Source organism: Lissotriton helveticus, chromosome 7 (assembly GCF_964261635.1).
Source record: "Lissotriton helveticus chromosome 7, aLisHel1.1, whole genome shotgun sequence".
Taxonomy (NCBI): Eukaryota; Metazoa; Chordata; class Amphibia; order Caudata; family Salamandridae; genus Lissotriton; species Lissotriton helveticus.
The window spans coordinates 1,679,332,500-1,679,351,680 of NC_136068.1; the positions used below are offsets into that span (position 1 = coordinate 1,679,332,500).

A 19,181-nucleotide genomic window follows, 5' to 3' on the forward strand; every position below is an offset into this window, starting at 1 on the left:
AACTCACTAAGGATAAAGATAACCCTTACAGCGAGCTTAATTATGTTAGGAGTTGATGCGGAAAATGCTCTAATGGATCCAAATGATGCAATGTTTTTGTTTATGGTGTCTGCTGTTTTTAGACTAATGTTAGCTAGAGCATGGCTAGATAAGAGTCCCCCATCCATGCAAACATGGTTATCAAATCTTATTTCTATACATAATCTAGAAAAACATATATATGCAAGAAAAGGTACGATGGGGAGAGCTCGAGGTATTAAAATCTGGGGGCCCCGGGAGAAGTGGAGAGCAGGAATAGGTTGACATGATTTTGTGCTGACTTTCTGAATCTATGGAAATGTTACTATACTCTACATTGTTGCAATGGCTTCCTTCTTTTTAGTCTATTTTTTATTGTTTGTATTTTTTCCTTTCATATTGTGAGATGAACAAATGTAGGAGAGAAATTTGCATATTCTTTCAAAATGTGTGCTCTGATTTTGAAGTATAAAATAAAAATATATTTAAAAAAAAAAAAAAATAGTTCCAGGAGACCCTGTCGAAGGCCTTCTCTGCGTCGAGAAAGATAGCCGCGACAGGGTCTCCCGTAACTCCCGCGGCATCAATTATGGTTATCATTTGGCGTGTATGTTGAGTAGTTCCCTTCCCTGGGATAAACCCATGCTGTGTATTGCTCACCAAGCTCTCAATAACCCTGCTCAGCCTCTATGCCAATGATTTGGAGAAGATTTTAGCGTCCGCATTCATGAGCGTGATTGGTCTATAGGACCCTGGTTCTAGTGGAGGCTTATCTTTTTTTAGTATAACTATGATGTCTGCCCCCGCCCAGGAGGGGGGAACTGATAGTCCCTGCTGTGCCTGGCCAATGGTTTTATACATATCTTCCCCCAGCACATTCCAGAATGTCTTATAGAATTCTGCCGGGATTAGGTCCAGACCAGTGGCTTTGCCAGAGGGGAGTTTCTGTATGGCTTCCTGAATTTCTAGTGATGTTAGTGGATTGTCTAGCTCCTCCTTCCCCTCCTCTGACAATTCTGCATGTAGTGTCTCGGACAGATATTCCATAATCTCGGCATCCGTATTGGGGGGGCCTTGATTGTAAAAAGCCTCATAAAAATTCCTAAAAGTCTCTCTAATCTCTTCCACCTTATTAGTGACCACACCTATCCCATTCTTGATTTCTTTTATCTCACCCATAGCCAAGCTTTGCCTGGCTCTAATTGCCAGCAAATGCCCAATCCTCTCGCTGTATTCATAGCATTTTTCTTTATTGGCAAGATACCTGCAGGCGGCCTTCCTCGCAATATTCTCGGTAGCTTCTGTCTTAGCTACTTCCATCTTTAGTAAGATTTCCTCTATCGAGTCTTGCATTACTATAGTCTCAATAAGGAGTTCTTCTAAATCTGCCAGTTCTTTAATCTTTTCCTCTACCTTACTCCTTTCCTGCCTGTCTCTATACAGTGTGTAGCTCAGGGTTTCCCCCCTCACTGCGGCTTTGAACGCATCCCAAGTTATGCCCGATGAAGCTTTTCCCCTATTTATCTACCAGAATACAGTGATCCACCTTTGCATATGCACAAGATAGCCTTCCTCTCTAAGCAGCCCTCTCTCAAAGATCCAGGTGCTCTCCTTCCTGCATTTATTCTTGTGGGGTAATGATAGAATAAGTGGGTTGTGGTCTGATAGTATTCTTGGGATCCTTTCCAGCTGACTGTCACTTACTAATGAGCTAGAAACAAAGAAATAATCTAACCTGGCCACCGTCCTATGTGGTGCCGAGTAATATGTGCTGCCTGTACCTGGTGGATTCTTCTGAGCCCATACGTCTACTAATGCGTTATTCCTTGCTAAGTTAACAATAGCCTGTGAAGTCTTCTTCTTCCTCCCCACGTATGGGCTCCCACCCGTTAAACCTATTCCATCCATACCGTTTATATTAAAGTCCCCACAGCAAATTATAGGTCCGGGCCAAATTGACAGTTCTGTATCTAGAAAATGGAAGATGTCTGGTTCATCATCTGTGGAGCCATACACGGAGACAAGTGTGCATCTCCCCGCCTCTGTTTCCCCCTCCACCATCACCCATCGTCTCCATTGATCCTCTTTTTTCCTCAGTACCCTAACCCCCCCTTTCTTTGCTAGTATAGCCACCCCTCTTGTTTTAGTTTCTTGTTTCATGTATGCAAGTACCTCAAATCCTAGCTGGTTCGGTATTTGGCTGTTATTCCCTTCCACATGAGTCTCCTGAAGGCAAATGATGTCTAATTTGAGAGCTCTCAACATAGCAGCCACTTTCATCCTTTTGTCCCTTCATTCAAGCCGCAAATATTTATTGAGGCTATTCTTACTATCATGGAGACTTCCTAGTACTTTCCAGCTTTTTTACTCCTATCTTCCTGTGTGTCTTAGTCTTCCCAAAACAAGTGTATCTCTGTGTCCTATTGTCTTTGTGCTGTAATATACCCTCTGTGATCCCCCAACCCCCCCTCCCGCCCCCGTGAGCCCTCCACCCCCTGTGGAACCCTCCTCCCCTTTTACAGGCAAGTAGGTTAAGCATGACCTACGTGTGGCTGTAGTGGATTGTAGTGTCGCTACCCTCTCCTGCCTTAAACAAGATCGTATTTGCTGTGCTGCCCCTAAGGTGCCTGAGGTGGTCTTTTACCTCTGCTACCTTGACCCCTTCCGGAATCTGTAAGTTCCTCTAAAAACTGGTTAGCCTTTATTTCCGAAGAAAACATCCTGACCTGTCCCCTTGTTATGACCTTAAGCCTTGCTTGGAACAGCAGATAGGCTTCTGAGCCCAGACCCTGGAAGGGGGCAATTAATTGCCTGAGCTTCCACCTCCTCTCCACCATAATGTGGCAGAAGTCTGGTCTTGAAAAGAAGGTGGCTCCCTCAGCTGTTATCTTGAAGTTGGGTCTAGCTTTATCCATTATCTCTTGCCTTGCCAAAAAATTTCCTAGAAACACCAGCATGGCCGTGGGTAGGTTATCCTGACTGCTATCCCTTCTTTTCTTAAGTGGAAGCGGGAAGGGGTGGGCCCTTTGGACCTCCGTCTCCCAGTGCCAGTGTGACTCAGGAAAGGCGGCCTTCAGCAGTTTGACAACATAACCCCTTGGATCTTGCCCTTCAACCCCTTCCGCCAATCCAAGGAGTCGAATGTTGTTCCGCCTCTGGCGGTTTTCAAAATCCTCCATCTTCCACTGGAGATCTTCCACCACCTTCACTTGATCTGTTTTAAAAGTCTGCCAGTCAGTTACGTCATCTTCTAGTCTGCCCGTTCTTTCTTCCACCTGAGTCACTCTTTCATCCATTTCATCAAACTTCCTATTCATCTTCCTCAGAGAGCCTTGAATTTTTTTCGTTGCATGCCTAGCTCTCCGGCTCTCTGCTCTGGCTTCCCCCTGCATCTGCTTTAGTGTGTTGAACATTAAGTCAAGTGTGGCTTGCTGTGGGGAGGACCTGGTGCTGCTCCCTGCAACTGCTGCCCGGTCTCCGAAATTAGCTTCTTGATACACATTAGTAGTTGCTGAATAGTCCCACAATAATTTTTTATTCATACTGTCAGGGGAGGCACCTCCTACCTGCTCTCGCACCGGCCTCCTTTTTTTCCTTTGCGTACTTTTCCCACCAGAGTCGTTAGAGCTTAGGTTCGAGTCTGAGGTGCCTGAGGCACTTCCAGTCTCATCAGAGGAGAGTGAGTCTGATTCCTCATTAACTGAGTTAAGCCACCACCTCTGGCCCCTTTATTTTCCTCCTTTTCCCTTTGTGAGTCTAAGTTTGCCAAGCTGCCCCACTTGTTTGTTCCTTCCACCCTCCTGCTGTTGAGACCTGCCTCGACCTGCAGTAGTGCATCCAGCATATCAGTGTTAGAGTTAGTAATAGTAAGATTCACTGCGGGGTGCTCCATCCCCTGAATCACACTATGGCAGCCTCTCCCCCCTTTCGCACCCCCTCCGCTCACCTCCAGGTTGCTGTCCGTGTGAGCTTCTGCTGGTGTGCTTTCGGCGGGAGGCGCATTTTCCAAGCCTGACTCCAGCTTTTTCGGTTGCCTGGAAACCATGACGCTTACGTCCTCGAGGACGGCTTCCCCCGAATCAGCGTCTACCGGCAGCAATGTCTGTCTCCGATCGGGTCCAGATGACGGTGATTTCATAACAAATGCTTCGGTCAAGGTAGGCTGCCTTAGTGCCGTTTCGTTGCTGTCACCAGCGTTCTGTGCTGCCTTTCGTTCGGAACCCCTTCCTTTGTCTAGCTTTTTAAGTTGCGCCTTAGTAGCCGTGCTGGTAGTTGCTGCCAAACGCGTTGTGGTGTTGGTCTTCCTTACGTTGCTTGCTGGTCCCGGGGTGTCCCGCTGCCCCATCGGCTTCGACGTATTAAGCTGAGCAGGTATTAGCTTTTCTTTCTCAAGTCTTGAGCGTTGTGCCATTTCTCCCACTATAGTGGAGCGAGTAGCGCCACAATAGAGTTTTTTCCACCAGGCTCTCACTAATAAAAGTAGCGAGCAGAGCCCCTGGTTTATTCTCAGATCCAGACGTGCGGCTGCCTTCTCCTTTATCTGGGTTTCAAAACTCCGCAGCATGCCCGTATTCCTCGTCCATCAGCATCCCGCACAGGAGAGGGTATAGGTGCGACTGCCTTCTACGATCCTCTAGCGGCCAATGTATTTTTTTAATACAACTAGAAGTGCGAATGCAATTTTGCAGTACCTCATTCCTTACTGGTAGAGCCCAATCTTGTGCTAAAATCTGTAAATGCATGATGGAAATGGCTGTGCGGGATTCTGATTTTGTAAAGGAAAGATTACCTATAGGGTTTGACATACACACCTCTATGCACATTGTCTCCTTCAAGATTCCACACAGAGGCTGGTTGTATTTTTCCTTTATAGTAGTTATGGTTTCATCCTTTTCATCCCCAGATGGCTATTCGGTTCTTTGAAAATAAACAACATGCGTCAATCTACCAGAAATACATGTTACAAACACCGAAGGAGGTGCACAGCATAATCCTTTCCTACTTGGAAAATAAGGTAGGAGGACTATTACTTATGAGTAAATTTGTTTGAACTTTAATGCAGTGTTTTAAAAAAATGTGTGAATGCATTTTTCTCCCAGTGTGTGGGAAATCTCTAAGCCACCTAACTAGAAGGGCAAATATGTTTTAAATTAACTAGAGCTTATTTTGCCTAACTTGGGTTGCTAAAATAGTTTTTGATACAATACTTCAGACTGTAAAATGCTAGAAGAGATGCGGGAATTTGAGAAATCATTGCACATTTCTTGAAAAGTGGGTAGAACATGAGAAAAATAAGATGACATATGAATAGTCGTAGCCACTATCTAACAGGAGTTTTTTATTTTCTGAAAAACATAAAGGAAGTAAAATGTCCTCTAGGAATTTTAGTTGGAATATAACTCAAGTTCTCAAGAGTCAGTAAGGTACCCATTAAGTATTTCAATTAAATTATTTATTGAGTTTTTCCACGACTGCAAAATAGTACATTATCATTAATTCTTAGTCTTGTCACTGTACAAGGTGAGAAAACCAACAGCTATTATGCGAACCCACAATCAAGCGTCATACCTGTCCTCCCTGGGGGCCCACAAAAATGACAATGGAAAGAATTACATTGAACAGCAACATATGGATCTCTGAGAACAGATACAGGAGATGGGTGAATAAGTGTCAATTAAACAGGAGGAGTAGCAACCCTGGGGTAGAGGGACATACCCTCTCAGTGGGGAATAGAGATGAGGGCAAGTCCACCTTCAAACTAATCCAGGTCTAGCTTGCCTATGTTAGAAATTGGGACTGCCGATGGGCCCCAGTGGCAACCAGGTCAAGTCACAGGGAGCTCTGCCTCAGGGCAAAAGGCAAACAACCCTCACCTGGTGAAAGTTAAAAGCAAATCAGACAGAGTACTGGCGACCCCCTGGGAAGGCTGGGGTGGTCAGTAGGGGGCCTGTATAAACAGGAAACAATACTATGTACTCAAAAGACCCCCCTGGGTATGTGGGCCTGTAAGTGTGTCTCCTTTGTCTGTATGGAAAGAGCCCCTTACCTCCTCAAATATTTGCAATTTAGCATTTAACTTAAAAGGTGTGCAATGCATGCCATGTTGTCCAACCAGGTCTGGAACTTGAGAGTCAATGTAGTTTTCCAGTGTCACAGGATCACCAGTTTGGCCAACCGTAATGCTCTGGAGAGCCTTGGGGGCATTTTACCATGTTTGGTCATGGAGGAGAGGTAGGAAGTGTCATGCAAGAGCTCCAGCCATGCTGTCAGAGTTCTATCCATCCGTAGTTCCTTTTTCAGATGGTTCCATATCTGTAACCAAAAGGCCCTCAGCCGGTCACATTCACATAAGATGTGGACTATATTACATCTCTAGAAGCGAGAATTCACACTAAGGCAGCCACTGTGGAACTTCACAGGGTTCTAGTGCTAGCTGTGGAGAATCTTTCAAAAAATACACTTAAAACTTGCCTCCCATAGTTCCTTATTATAATCCACAAGGAGGGTATCCAAATCGTCATCCAAGAATTGAGCATTGAGATATGTTTCCCACTAAGCACGCTATGATATCGAAGTGGAGGAGAAGTAAGGGCCCAGCAATGCAGCATACAATACCACAATAGTCCCTCCAGAGTTTATCCAAGTATGGATGTATTGAGTATTGGGAGAATTAGGGAGGTTGATATGAAATGTGCCCAAAACACTTGTTAGGGTGTGAAAGACTTGATTATATCTCCATAGCTGGAAGAGCAGGGTCACAAATTCCCATCTCAATTCAGGAAACAGCTTTTTGGAACCATTAGAAACAAGATAATCAATTTGGCGAACACCATGGGTGATTCAAATAGACCTGTACATCCCCCACGACTGTGATGGGCTTATTGCGCTGTAATGGAGCTTAAGAATGAATATGGCTTGCGACTCGCACAAGCTGATGGGTTCCATGCCATGCATATTAGAAAGCGTGAATGATTGGATTGGAGAGGGGGTAGCTAAAGATCTTGTGTTGTAATATACAACAAAGTCACTGAATGTCTGTAATATTTATAGCTCCAATAGCACGCATGTGGATCCAGGCAGCCAATACACTGAATGGACCAGCTGTTGCTCCCACCAATAACCCTGCAATTTCGGGAGACATAATCCGCCATTCTTTTATCAGGAGTGGAACTTAGCTCCCAATATTCTCGGTTTATCCAGGCCACAGATGGATTGGGAAATAGAGTGCTGGATGCTCTTAAGGAGAGATGACAATGGCCAAAGGTAAATTTGAACTTTGGCAGGCCATTCACCATAATGATCTGAACTTTTCCCCATTTGTAGAGATTGAGGGCAGACCACCTTTGAAAATCTTGTTCCATATCGTCTATGATGGGCTGCATATTGTCTGAGATAATGTCTTTCAGGACCCAGTTAAAATATACCCCAAAATATTTCAAGTGGAACTGCAGCCACTTAAATGGAAGGTTATCCAAAGAGGCTCTACTGGTGGTGGGTATTAAGGGTAGGGCCTCGCAGTTTATCTTATATCCAGAACCTGGGAAAAAGACTTGAGTTGGGACATGAAAGAGGCTCCTGAGACTAAGGGGCCTGATAATTTCAAAAGGGGGTCATCTGAGTAATCAAATGCCTTTACCTCACCCACTGTCATGTTAATGCCCTTAATGTATAGCCCCCCAATATTTCAAAGAAGAACTGATATACAGTCTAAAGTCCCCACAACCAAAGAGGGTTCCATCCTGGACAGGGTAGATTGATGCCCATAGAATGGTCCTAAAACATTGCAGTACGAAGTAGTATGGTAGGCCGTGCTGCGAAGATGGCCACACACAGCTGAAGCTCGGTGGTGAACCCGCACACCAGTATCCTGAGCGGCGCATTGCCATGGACAAAAAGGGATTCTGCAATCGGAATGCAAGCGGACCTCTACGAGCTAAAAATCGTTTCTGTCCGACCCTGCATGGCCGAGTAATGGCTCACGACGTCCCAGTAGGCGAGTGAACTAAGATGGCACCTGAGGAGCTGCCGGACTGCGCCCGGAGGCTGAGAGGAACGATCCGTGACATTGGCTGTCTCCACTCTACCAGCGGATGAGGTTTCTTTCATCTCCCCATATTGGACACGGCGGAGGCGCAGTGAGAGACCTGCCGGTGCGGAGAGGGTGCACACAGCAAGGGGAGGAGTTAGTGCCGATCCTATGGGGATCCCGCCCACCATTGCAGAAACTCACCGCAAGATGAGAGACGGTGAGCGGGGACATTCTTGACATCGCTGGGAGCGCCAGGGGTCCTGATGGTGAGCCCGCAAGGCTGGGGCTCCCGACACTGTTCTCCTTGGTCTTTTTTAGGGCATGAAGTTGTATTTGAGAGCCTCTATTTAACGCGCCAGACCCCAAAATGGTGCCGACAGAAGATCATCGCCAGGGGTCAGGGGGGCTACACCCCAAGGGAGGCCCCCTTTGGCACCTACAGCATAGTGGCCACGGGGCGGATGGAAATGACAGCAACAGCCCCGTCCTCTAGGGTAGACTACGGTCTGCTTTAAGACCAACCGAGTAAGGCACCTGGGGCACACCGCGTGATCCTAAAATGGTGGCTGTCTCTCCCCCTAGCCACTTTAACTCGGAAATACTCACCCCAGGAGACAAGCTGACAATGGCTCTGCCCTCAAGCTGCTCCTCTGCACAACAATCCCAACCCCTGTTGAGAAAAAGATAAAAATGGGGAACAGCTGAATGTTAACACCAAGGTCAGAACCCCTTGCCTGACCCCAATATGGCTGCCACAGTGGTCCCTTCCATGTTGTCCTCCTACTATGGGTTATTTAATTTGACATTGACCTTTCCCCCATCCGGACATTGAATCTGGGAACTTACCCCTGACCGTGGAGACCTAGTTTCTGGCTGACGCCCAGTGGAGCTACCTGGTAGCTAAAGAGGAGATGGGCTGTGGACTTTCCCTCTCGGCCGTCACCTACCCAGCTGGATGTTGGGCAGATTTTTCCTGTGTCTCTTTGTCATATGCTCACTCCTACTCCTTTACCCTACCCCATTACCCCTCTACGCTCCATTTATTTTGCCCTCTATGTTCTTTAAATGTTTTCCCCTTGAAACCTAGCTATTTGGCCAATGCCCGGTGGATCTACCTGATAGCCATTGAGGAGATGGGTTTTTTGGACTTCCCCCTCGACCGTCACCTACCCAGCCGGACTTTGGGCAGACTTACCTTCGTCTCTCTGCCGTATCTCCCTCCTACCCCTTTACCCTTACCCCCTTACCCTCTACACTTCACTTATCTCATCTTCTGTGCTCTTATAATGTTTGTCTAGCAACTGATGTAAATTGTAACTGATGTAATTTTGTAATTTTGTGGAACCTCATGTAAAGCGCTCTGATACCTCCGGGTCTAGCCAGCGCTATATCATATCATATTGCAATCGCCAGACACTTCAGAACAAATAGAAACAGGGACAAGGGACAGTCTTGTTGGGTAGGTTGCACATTGCCTGAGGCCATGTCTTTAAGAAAAAATATGGGGAGGGGAACCCTCCACATGCAACAGATGCAGTGGGAGCATTATACATGCCTTTGGCAAGGATAATGAATTTCTGATGACCCATGCCCTTTATTTATGTAGTCCAAAGAAGGTAACCCCAATCCACATGGGCCTTTTTGGCATCCAAAGAGAGGAGAACCTTCTCTTTCACATTGTCCCTCAACTTCCAAATAATAGGAGCGAGAATGCGAATGATTGGTGGAGGAGCATTCTGAGACAAAACCCACCTCTGAAGGCTGTACAAGGGCCACAATGACTCTATTCCAGCACATCGCTTAAACCTTCGCTAATATCTAAACATTCTCATTTATCACCAAAATCAGTTGGTAGTCAGATAATTCTAGCGGAGCTTTCCCTGCTTTCAGGATTACAGGAATTCTAACCCTATGAAACTCTGGAGAGAGATGTCTGTTGTCAAGGGCCTCTTGGTAAACCAAGACTAGTATAGGTACGGTCTGGGATTTGGTAGTTTTATCAATATTCAGCCAGGCAGTCGTCCTCTCCGGAAGCCTTCGCATTGGGCATAGCTTTGGTCACTGAGTATATTTCCTCTGTCATGATCATTCGTTCCAGTTGTGCAGATTGAGTGGGAGTCAGCTTTGGTAGCTTGAGGGGTCTGGAAAATAAAGGTTCAGGCTCCTGGGCAGGGGGAATTTCAGCTGAGTAAAGGTTTTTGGAGTAGTTCTGAAATTCCACCCTTATTGCTATTGGATGAGTAACTAGGCAGTTCTCTGCATTGCAGAAGGCAGGGAGTGCCCTAGAAGGCCCTACAAGAGTCCAGCTGGTGGTGTTGGTAACCCAGGAGTGGGCCCGATTTTTCAGCCCATTCGTAATGTCTCTGCCATATACAGAAAAGTCATAACTCTGTCTCTGATTTACAGAGTTTTTTCAATTAGTATTTAGCCAACAGGAGCTCCCGGAAGAGGGTCAGACTTGAGAGGAGGAGTAGGAAGTAGTCAGGGACCTGATCTGAGCATCCAGTTTTCATCCGGAGACTGGAAGCTTCCGTTTAGATAATGCTGTGTCTCTCATTACCATGCCATGTAGAATGGCTTTTACGGCCCCAACAGCATCTGCGCTGAAAGTTCCAAGTCCCTATTTCCTTTAAGTATTTATATCAGTATTCTGTGAGGCATAGTTTTGATTCTTGATCCTTATATTGGGAGCAAGTTAGTTGTAAAGGGCGTTGTGGGGCTATCCCAGGTGTGATCTGTAAGGTCATGATCAGAGACCCCGCTGGGGACTATTTTCACATCTGCTAAATCTTGGTTCACTAAAGGGCTGCAGAGGAAGTAGTCAATGCAAATCGGGATATTGTGGGGGCAGGAGGTGAAGGTATAATCTCTGGCTCAGGGCTGCAAGAGTCTCCAAGGGTCACAGAAAGTGTTGACTGCAAATGGTCTTGCAATGCATGCTTAACATAGTCATGAAGTATGTCTGATTTGCCTGATCTGCCGAGAAGAGGGCCAAGTGTCACATTCCATTCTCCTTCATTGATGACTCTATAAGCACCAAAGGATGTTAGTAGCCTCCTCATTCACAGGAGAAACTCAGTCTTCAACATCACCAGGGCATATGCCAAGGCCACCAACACGCACCCCCTTTATTGAAAGTTTTGTGAAAACATAGCTGCCTTCGGTGTCTACCCATGTTTGAAGGAGTCTGTACAGGAGGTGTTTATGGAACCGTATAGCAATGCCCTGTTTTCTATGTGGCCCACTCATCTCAGCCTGCCCTTGCAATTTGGGCAGGATGTTAGCGTGTATTCCCCAGCCCACCCAGTCTCTCCGAAGTTTGTCGCTATCTGCTCGGAAGAGGTTTCCTGAAGAGGTGTGATATCAGGTTTTTTTGGTCCAAAATGGTGAGGATGTTTTTCCATTGGATAACGTGCGTCAAGTCATGCACATTGAGCGAAAATACTTTCAAGAGTTTTTGTGGTGGGGTATGTAATGATGTTAAAAGTAGCTGTAGGGTCACAATAGCAAAGCTTAGGGGAGAGATCAACTAGCAAGCCATAGTAAGGGTTACAAAGGTGGGTTGGATCAGCTAGGAGGCACTTGGGGGTGTCGTGATGCAGGCGAGCGTGTGACAGGACTGATGGTTTAGAAAAGGGTTGCTATCAGGGTCACTCAGTGATAGTTGAGAGGCTTGCATCTGGAGTAGGGGTTGTTTACAGGGCCGTAATTGGACCTCCGTTAGAAGCAAGGCTTGAACCATTTAGAGGGGCACGAGAGAGGAGGTGCCGGTACAGAGAGAGCATGGAAGCCACCAAAAAGAGACCCAGTTTAGTCCACTGGTTGAAAAGCAAAGTGCTTGAAGGAGAAGCAGTAAGGTAGGAGATTCAGCCCATGAGAGTTGGAGTGGAAATAGATTCTGTGGGTAGCACATGAAACATTAGGGCCCACCGAGTCCACAATTAAATGTGCAACATTCAACACTGGTACCCGCAATGTAACGCCACAGAAAACCACAACATCAGTGAACCAGGAACACTATATCAGATGGTCCTCAACAATCTCCCACAGTGCAGTACAATAATGGATGGGGAGTGGGAGGGGGAGAAGGGAGTGCACATTCATATAATAAACTCAAACATACATTACGGAGCTAGCACCACTGGACACTGCTGGAGATGATGGCCACATCAGATCTTAAGAGGTGATCTTGATTTATCTCTTCCAAAGTTTTAGTTTCTTCAATTAAGTTGTATCCCACTGGGATTTGCCTTGTTGAGTTTGGGGAAGTGAATTCAAGTAGACCACAGAGAGTGCTGCTTCCAAGTTGGCATTGTCCAAGGCATCCAGACATTATTCCAGGCAATCAGCTCATCATATTTGGACGTTTCATCTTAAAATATGATGATCATGGTGGTGGGTTCCGGTAGGCCATATTTAATGTCCTTCTTGAGAGGAGGGTGGAGACTCAAGAACAACTTCCTTCTGTAAGACGTTAGTAGGTGCAGAAAAATCTACTATGACCAGGGTTTAAGAATTGTCGTATCTGTAGAGGCCATGTCTTTTTGACTTCCTGAAGATTTTTTTTAGCATGCTGATGCCTCACATATTATCAATCAAAAACAGGGAGAGAAGGAGGATGAGACTAAGTTCACCCTCCTATGTGTTCAAAGTGTAGAAAAAAAAATCAGTGGATTCACCAATTGGGTGGAAACCAACCTCTGTTAGCCAAAAAGAAACATTTCTTTTCTTGAGTCCTCTCACTCACCCGGGGCTGCCCCTAGGTGACATGCTTCATCATTGGGGCCATCCCAAGCATCTACTGCTTGGTGGGTGCTGTGACTTGCGGATTACGTAGGAGCACTTATTTTGTGAGGTTATGTGTAGTGCAGTGTAGGGGGAGTGGAGTAAGGGATATTTAAAAATGTACCTAACTAGTGAGCCAAATTTTTATTCCTGCTCCCAGTTGGCAAGGATAAAAAGGGGTTAATAAAAGGGAAAAATAACTGTTATGTCATTATAATCCCTAGTATTGTGTCGACATGTTTCGAGGTATCCCCTAAATCTCTTCTTCAGGACAACAAAGGGACCAGCCCCTTGTGTACCACTCTGTGCAGGACTTATAGTTAAGTGAAAATAAAGATAATGAATGCTGCACACCTATTGTGTGAGCATTTCGAAAAAATACATTAGGTCGATTCTGAACACGTAGTATCTGTCATGGAGAAGAAAAAGCAAAATACAAGTTTAAATATACTGTCTGCCCACCACTCCTGTGGGCAGGTTATGGCATTCTGCTGCGCGTAAATGAAGTTACTTCATGAAATGGTGTAAGTGCCATTGAAAGTAACAGTAATTCATGCTTAGATTCTGTGTGTATTATTATACTACACTTAACATCACTATTGTGAGAAAGCAAGGTTAAAAAATATGTTAAAAACACTTGTGATAATGGAAAAAACAGAACGCACGCAACATGAAACATAATAACAATCTATTTTTGCAACGTCAAGTCAAGTCAAGTCAATAGATTTGTATAGCGCGCTACATACCCATAGGGTCTCAAGGCGCTTGAGGGAGGGTGGGGAATTACTTGTCGAATATCCAAGTTTTGAGTTGCTTTCTGAATGCTAGGTGGTTCTGAGTAAGGCGAAGGTGAGTGGGAAGTGAGTTCCAGGTTTTAGCTGCCAGGTAGGAGAAGGATCTACCTCCCATGGTGGTTTTGTTGATGCGAGGAACAGTGGCCAGGGCTTGGTTGGAGGATCGTAGCTGACGGGTGGGGGTGTAGAAGGACAGTCGTGTGTTGAGGCATTCGGGTCCAAGTTCGTAGAGTGCTTTGTGTGCGTGGGTGAGGAGGCGGAACGTTATCCTCTTATGTACGGGGAGCCAGTGGAGGTTTTTCAGGTGACCAGAGATGTGTTCTTTACGCGGGATGTCTAGTATGAGCCTGGCTGAGGCGTTCTGGATGCGTTGGAGTTTTTTCTGGAGTTTAGCGGTGGTACCGGCGTATAGGGTGTTTCCATAGTCCAGGCGGCTCGTGACCAGTGCGTGGGTGACCGTTTTTCTAGTTTCGGTGGGGATCCAGCGAAATGTGTTTTTGAGCATGCGAAGAATGTTGAAGCAAGAAGATGAAACGGCGTTAAATTGTTTGGTCATCGAGAGTGAGGAGTCCAGGATGACGCCCAGGTTCCGTGCGTGGTCCGTCGGGATGGGTGCTTTTCCGAGGGCCTCTGGCCACCAAGAGTCGTCCCAGGCGGAGGGGGAGGTGCCTAAGATGAGGACTTCTGTTTTGTCTGAATTCAGTTTCAGACGGCTGTGCTTCATCCATTCGGCTACTTCTTTCATTCCTTCGTGTAAGTTGGTTTTGGCGGTGTTAGGGTCTTTGGTGAGTGAGAGGATCAGTTGAGTGTCGTCAGCGTAGGAGATGATGTTGAGATTGTGTTGGCGAGCGATGGCCGCAAGGGGGCTCATGTATACGTTGAAGAGGGTGGGGCTGAGTGACGATCCTTGTGGCACGCCGCAGATGACTTCAGAGGCTTCTGACTTGAATGGTGGGAGGCGGACTCTCTGGGTTCTTCCGGTGAGGAACGAGGTGATCCATTCCATTGCTTTTCCTTGGATTCCGACATTTCTGAGGCGCTGTAGAAGGGTGCTATGACAGACTGTGTCGAAGGCAGCGGCGAGGTCGAGGAGGATGAGGGCGACTGTGTCTCCATTGTCCAGTAGAGTTCGAATGTCGTCTGTGGCTGCGATGCGGGCGGTCTCAGTGCTGTGTTTGGCTCGGAAGCCAGACTGTGAGGAGTCGAGTGATTTGTTGGTTTCGAGGAAGGCGGCGAGCTGGTTGTTGACAGCTTTCTCGATGACTTTGGCTGGGAATGGAAGGAGCGAGATGGGGCGGTAGTTTTTGAGTTCGGTGGGGTCAGCTGTGGGTTTTTTCAGAAGGGCGCTGAGTTCTGCGTGTTTCCAGCTTTCCGGGAAGGTGGCGGAGTTGAGGGAGCAGTTGATGACATCTCGGAGGTGTGGTGCTATGATGGAGTCTGCTTTGTTGAAGATATGGTGAGGGCATGGGTCAGTTGGGGATCCTGAGTGGATGGAGTTCATCAGGCGGATGGTGTCCTCGGTGGAGATTGGGTTCCAGTCGTTAAGGATGTTCAAGGGGGGTGAAGGTCCTGCGGAAGGTTGGGTGGGTTGGTCTCCGGGTCGGTTGTCGAAGCTGTTGTGGATGTCTGCGATTTTGTTGTGGAAGAAGGAAGCTAGGGAGTCGCAGAGGGCTTGGGAGGGGGTGATGTCATTGGAGTTGGCTGAAGGGTTGGTAAATTCTTTGACGATGTTGAATAGTTCCTTGCTGTTGTGGGCGTTGTTATCTAGACGATCTTTGAATGCGGCTTTCTTGGCAGATCGGATTAGTTGGTGGTGTATGCGGGTGGCGTTTTTGAAGGCGTCTCTGGTGCTGGTGCTTGGGTCTTTTTTCCAGGCCTTCTCAAGGGATAGACAGATTTTCTTAGATTTCTTAAGATCATCGTTGAACCAAGAGGCGTTTTTGCTGCCTAGTTTGCTTTGACGTTTTTTCAACGGTGCTAGGATGTCGGCGCTGTTGGATAGCCATTGGGTGAGGTTAGTGGCTGCTTGGTCGGGGTTTGAGGAGTGGGCGGGGGGGTTTAGGAGAAGCGATGAGGAGATCTGGTCGATGGTGATTTTGTTCCAGTTTCTTCGCAGGGTAGGTTGAGGATGGTTGTGGATTGTGGTCTTATTGTAGGTAAAATGAACGCAGCTGTGGTCCGTCCAATGAAGAGCTGTGGTGTGACTGAATGAGACATGTTTGCTGGAGGTGAAGATGGGGTCGAGTGTGTGACCTGCAATGTGAGTGGGGGTAGTGACAAGTTGTTTGAGTCCGAGGTTGGCAAGATTGTCCAGTAGGGTGGTGGTGCTGCTGTCATTGCTCTTTTCCAGGTGAAAATTGAGGTCTCCCAATAGAATGTAGTCCTCGGAGGGGAGGGCGTGTGGGGTGATAAAGTCAGTGATGTCGTCACTGAATTGTTCACGGGGTCCTGGAGGCCGGTAGAGGAGGGTGCCTCTGAGTGTGGTCTTGGGGTCGGTGTGGATCTGGAAGTGGAGGTGTTCGGCGTTGGCAAGGTTGACGTCTGAGCTGGTTGAGATGCGGATGGAATTCTTGTGGACGATGGCGATGCCTCCTCCTGTTTGCTTGATGCGGTCCTTCCGGATGATCTTGTATCCTTCCGGGATGGCAATGGTGATGTCTGGGGCTGAGGAGGCGTTCATCCATGTTTCTGTTAGGAAGGCGACGTCCGGTGATTTGGTGTCTAGTAGATTCCAAAGGTCGATGGCGTGTCTGTGGACCGAGCGGGTGTTGAGTAGGATGCATTTTAGGTGGTTGGTGTCAGGTCTCTGTTTGGTGTTGGTGGGTGAGGAGTTGGTTTTGGTGCCGTCGAACTTGCAGGAGTTGCAAGAGAAGGGTCCATGGGTGTGTCCAGGAACGGCTTGGACGCAGTTGGGGGAGCGACCGTGGTTAAGGGCTAGGAGGGTGTTGGCATCGTAAGTGATGCGAGTGGGCTGGGACTTATGGGAACCAGGGGGACTGGCGCTGGGCGCGGTCTCGGCGCGGACGGGCGTAGACGGGCTTACCTTTGGCGCACCTTCGGCGCGGCCGCAGCGCGTGGACGCTGCGCGTAAATCCATGCGTCAAAAATGGAGTGTGGAGGGGGGTGGGGCGAGGGGTGTGTCAGCAGGGAGGCGGGAGCGGGGTGGAGAGGCGGTGCTGGGAAGCAACAACAATCCACAAAATGGCAGCGACCCCAAATCCAAACAGGACGAGGCTGGGATATTTAATTTGGACAGAGAGGAAGCGTCGCAATAGCCAGCAGAAAAAACAATGTATGCAGTCACAGGCACCAATGCACAGACAGATACAAATACAGGTAATTAGCGCTCAGCGTCTACAATCGCGCTATGATGCTATGCTAATGAGGCACAAGTGAAAGAATAATGCAGGGGTCAATGCGAGCAAAGGGCAGCGTTTTAAAAATCTTTGTTCAGTCTGGCAGCAGTGTGGCGATACGATACCAGCAAGGGAGCAAGGGAGCAACCGCCTCTGAGGAGGTTAAGGACGGTCACAGCGCTAGTGGCCGAGGGAAGAGGCTATCCTTTCTGTGGGAGGGGTGTGTCAGCAGGGAGGCGGGAGCGGGGTGGAGAGGCGGTGCTGGGAAGCAACAACAATCAACAAAATGGCAGCGACCCCAAAGCCAAACAGGACGAGGCTGGGATATTTAATTTGGACAGAGAGGAAGCGTCGCAATAGCCAGCAGAAAAAACAATTTATGCAGTCACAGGCACCAATGCACAGACAGATACAAATACAGGTAATTAGCGCTCAGCGTCTACAATCGCGCTACGATGCTATGCTAATGAGGCACAAGTGAAAGAATAATGCAGGGGTCAATGCGAGCAAAGGGCAGCGTTTTAAAAATCTTTGTTCAGTATGGCAGCAGTGTGGCGATACAATACCAGCAAGGGAGCAAGGGAGCAACCGCTTCTGAGGAGGTTTAGGACGGTCACAGCGCTAGTGGCCGAGGGAAGAGGCTATCCTTTCTGTGGGAGGGGTGTGTCAGCAGGGAGGCGGGAGCGGGGTGGAGAGGCGGTGCTGGGAAGCAACAACAATCAACAAAATGGCAGCGACCCCAAAGCCAAACAGGACGAGGCTGGGATATTTAATTTGGACAGAGAGGAAGCGTCGCAATAGCCAGCAGAAAAAACTATTTATGCAGTCACAGGCACCAATGCACAGACAGATACAAATACAGGTAATTAGCGCTCAGCGTCTACAATCGCGCTACGATGCTATGCTAATGAGGCACAAGTGAAAGAATAATGCAGGGGTCAATGCGAGCAAAGGGCAGCGTTTTAAAAATCTTTGTTCAGTCTGGCAGCAGTGTGGCGATACGATACCAGCAAGGGAGCAAGGGAGCAACCGCTTCTGAGGAGGGTCAGGACGGTCACGTACTTATTTTATGGGCAAATTGCACCTCATGGTCTGTCTGGATGAAGGGGCCTGTAGTACCCTATATTGTAATAAGAAGAATAGACGAAAAAGTGCAATTATAGGAATTTGTTTCAAACCGTTCCTCTCTTTTAAGCATCCCTTGCACTGATCATAAAAAATTTGACTTTGTCCCGGTCAAGTGCATAAAAGTCATAGGTTCCCTATATTGGATATTGGTCACGTTGGTGTTATTTTAAAGATGAAAATAATTCCTATTTTTATAAATTGTTGTGGGATTGTGATGTGTCTTACTTATTTAATTGATGTTTTTTAATGTTTAAATACCAGCCTCCAGAGTTATGCCTGCTTGCTTGCAGCCAACTACCACGGGTTGAGCTAGGGGCTAATGTATTGAGACCTAGACTGGACATTATATTGCATTTTTGGGCTTTTTGCTAGTGGTAGGTGCATACTTACCCCTACTAATAAGTATGTGGGGTGGATTCATACTTGTATTTAAATTACACCATACAGCAAAGTACATTAAGATCTTTAGAAATCCAGTAAATTGGAGTCTTTCAGGCAGGTGGCAATATGGAGGAGTTTTTCAAGTGGTGCATGTGCATGCAGAACTCACTGGTGGGAGCAGCACTGTACAAAAGGTGTAGCAGAGCCCTTAGGCAGCAGTGGCCCTATGGTGTAGGGTTCAGCACCCACAGGGTCTTTCCAAGTGATGGCGAGTACAGAAGAGATGAAACATCAAACAAGATAACCGCCTTAGGTGGGGTGAGTGCTCTTCACTGGGCCCACTGCAACTCCTGTCTCAATGGTAGGTCCTCCAGCCCCCGGTGTCTGATGCAGATGGTGCGGCATTGCTCAGAGTAAGCAGGATGTTGGAGGGCTGCACTCCTCTTGAAGTGATGGATTCTGAAAGCATCCCACTTCACGGAGATATGTGCACAGCTGCTGTTCGAAATAGGGGTCTCTAATTGGCAATGGTTTGTCCAAGTGGGGACCGTTACTTCTAGTCAGGAGAGGGGAATTAAGGTGTTAGACCACCCCTGCTTTCCCCCTTTGTATTTTGGCACAAGCAGACAGGGTATTCTCGGAGGCAGTGTGTAAAGCATTTGTGCACACATACATCAACACAGTGAAAAC

At 47.3% G+C, this 19,181-nt stretch overlaps 1 protein-coding gene across 1 annotated transcript in view; it reads left to right on the forward strand.

Annotated features, from left to right (window-relative positions):
* The window catches only part of LOC144767616 (putative methyltransferase DDB_G0268948), a 544,273-nt gene that overhangs the window by 60,598 nt on the left and 464,494 nt on the right, over positions 1-19,181 (forward strand). Inside the window, exon 2 of the mRNA XM_078651020.1 lies at positions 4,922-5,032. Coding sequence (XP_078507146.1) covers positions 4,922-5,032 — 111 coding nt within the window. The remainder of the gene's footprint in view (positions 1-4,921; positions 5,033-19,181) is intronic.